The following is a 1,861-nucleotide window of genomic DNA, read 5'->3' as shown; positions in this document are numbered from 1 at the left end:
TTTTTCAAGCAGACGCTTAAAAAAAAACTCTATCATAAGAATCTAATGTTTGATATCGTGTTAAAAATAAACAACTCTCTCAAGAAATCGTACAAATTACAAGTACTCTTTATTATATCGGAAATTAAAATCGTTATTTTATCTTACTTTGTATATTGTATACACAAAAAAGTAGCTTCAAGCTTGTTTAATATTGTGAATTAGATAAGATAACAATTTTAATTTTTGTGCAAAACTTTCATATAAAAACTTAATTTATAGATTTAAATAATTTAGTTTGACTCGCTCAATCCAATCGAATTACAAAAAAAATAAATAAAATTTTTACCATAATAAAATTTTAACGAACAAAAAAAAATAAATTATTCTCGAAAAGGTAAAAAATGTTGGAAACTCTTAATTAAAAAATTATTTTAATAAAATTAAATTTAATTGAGTGTAATAATAAAAATAATAGCGCGTTTATGCTAGTAATCTTCAGTATAGTGTGTAGGCAGTGGAAAATTTTGTAAAAATTGTTCTTAATACCGGAAGCGTCTACCCATTTTGGATCAGAGCTCATAAAATTCCCTAGAAATTTATGATAAATTTAGATTTTGAATTAATACCTAAGGCAATTAGGTCGCATAATAATTGCAATTTAATTTATTTCCGAAAAAATTAAAAATTAAATATTTGCTCGCTTAGTCATAAAGCGAACTGTAAATAGTGCAAGAGAATTTGTTGTTCTCTTTCTCGCGAAAAAAATAATTTAGTTCACTTACCATTTTATGTGCTCATTACGTTATTAAAATTTTATGAAATTCTTACGTCACAAATCACAATTACATACGAATATTTTCGATATAAAAAATTTCCTCTCATGTAACATGAAAATGAAGTCTTCTCTGTGTACCCATAATATGCTCTCAGTTTTATTAAACAAAAAAATACACTGAAAGTTTTGTTACATTAATTTAATTTTTATTTTTTATAGATGAAATTCTTAGGCTGTCTTATTTTTGCTTTAATTGCTGCATTTGCTGTTGTATCAGCAACAAATTCAACATGGGGAGCACGCAATTGGAATGATCAAATGATTTTCCGTCAAAATATCGTTATTAAAGGAAATTATCCAACATACAATTTAACTTTCCCAGCTAGAGTAAGTAAATTTGAAATAATTTTATTCTAACCAAAAATTTATTAATTTTAATTTAAAAAATACTTATATACTTATTATAGGCAGGAGCAAATACCAGAAAAATAACATATATTTTAGCTAGAGATTTAACTAGATTTGGTAATGGTGGACAAGCTACACTTTATCGTGGTGGTGTTGGTTTCAAAAATGTTACACTCATCTTTAGATCACAAAGTAATACTGGTCTCAATATGACAGCTGAAATTTGGGGACGTTAAGTATCTGAGAAAAAAATGAAAATATTTTAAACTGTTTCATAATTATTTGTGATATTAAAATCGAGAATAATATAAAGTAAAAATTTTATGACTCGAATTTCTAATGTGGTTTTATATTATAAGAATGAATTGTGTAACGCTGTAGCATACTAGAAGGCAATGTGAACGAGTTTGAAAGTAGTTTAAATCAACAATCTTGTTGCGAATGCAAAATTTTGTTTGTGGAATATTTCACCCAGTAACATTTTATTATTCATTGAGCTGAACGAAAAATAATGTAAATATGAAATAGACAGGCTTTCTTTGCACACACACTTTTTCTTTATTCAATGTGTCTTTGCACGAGGAAAAAATTAAGAACAGAAAAACATTTCTTTTCGTATATCCAAAAATTCAATTAAATTTCCTGCCAAAATCAAATTTTCCTTTGATATTTTTCTTTCACTTCTTTGTTTTTGTG

At 25.9% G+C, this 1,861-nt stretch overlaps 1 protein-coding gene across 1 annotated transcript; it reads left to right on the top strand.

Annotated features, from left to right (window-relative positions):
• Nucleotides 1–261: 261 nt before the first annotated feature.
• Nucleotides 262–1,498, top strand: LOC129610342 (uncharacterized). The gene is made up of 3 exons (XM_055522886.1): nucleotides 262–376; nucleotides 977–1,144; nucleotides 1,225–1,498. The coding sequence occupies exons 2-3, from the start codon at nucleotides 977–979 to the stop codon at nucleotides 1,399–1,401; spliced, it is 345 nt and encodes a 114-aa protein (XP_055378861.1). The 5' UTR covers nucleotides 262–376; the 3' UTR covers nucleotides 1,402–1,498.
• Nucleotides 1,499–1,861: the final 363 nt, after the last annotated feature.

This window comes from Condylostylus longicornis, unplaced genomic scaffold (genome assembly GCF_029603195.1).
Source record: "Condylostylus longicornis isolate FDR11 unplaced genomic scaffold, ASM2960319v2 ptg000044l, whole genome shotgun sequence".
In the NCBI taxonomy this organism is placed as follows: domain Eukaryota; kingdom Metazoa; phylum Arthropoda; class Insecta; order Diptera; family Dolichopodidae; genus Condylostylus; species Condylostylus longicornis.
The sequence above is the reverse complement of the archived record's forward strand: the minus strand, read 5'-3'. Positions and strand labels throughout refer to the sequence as shown.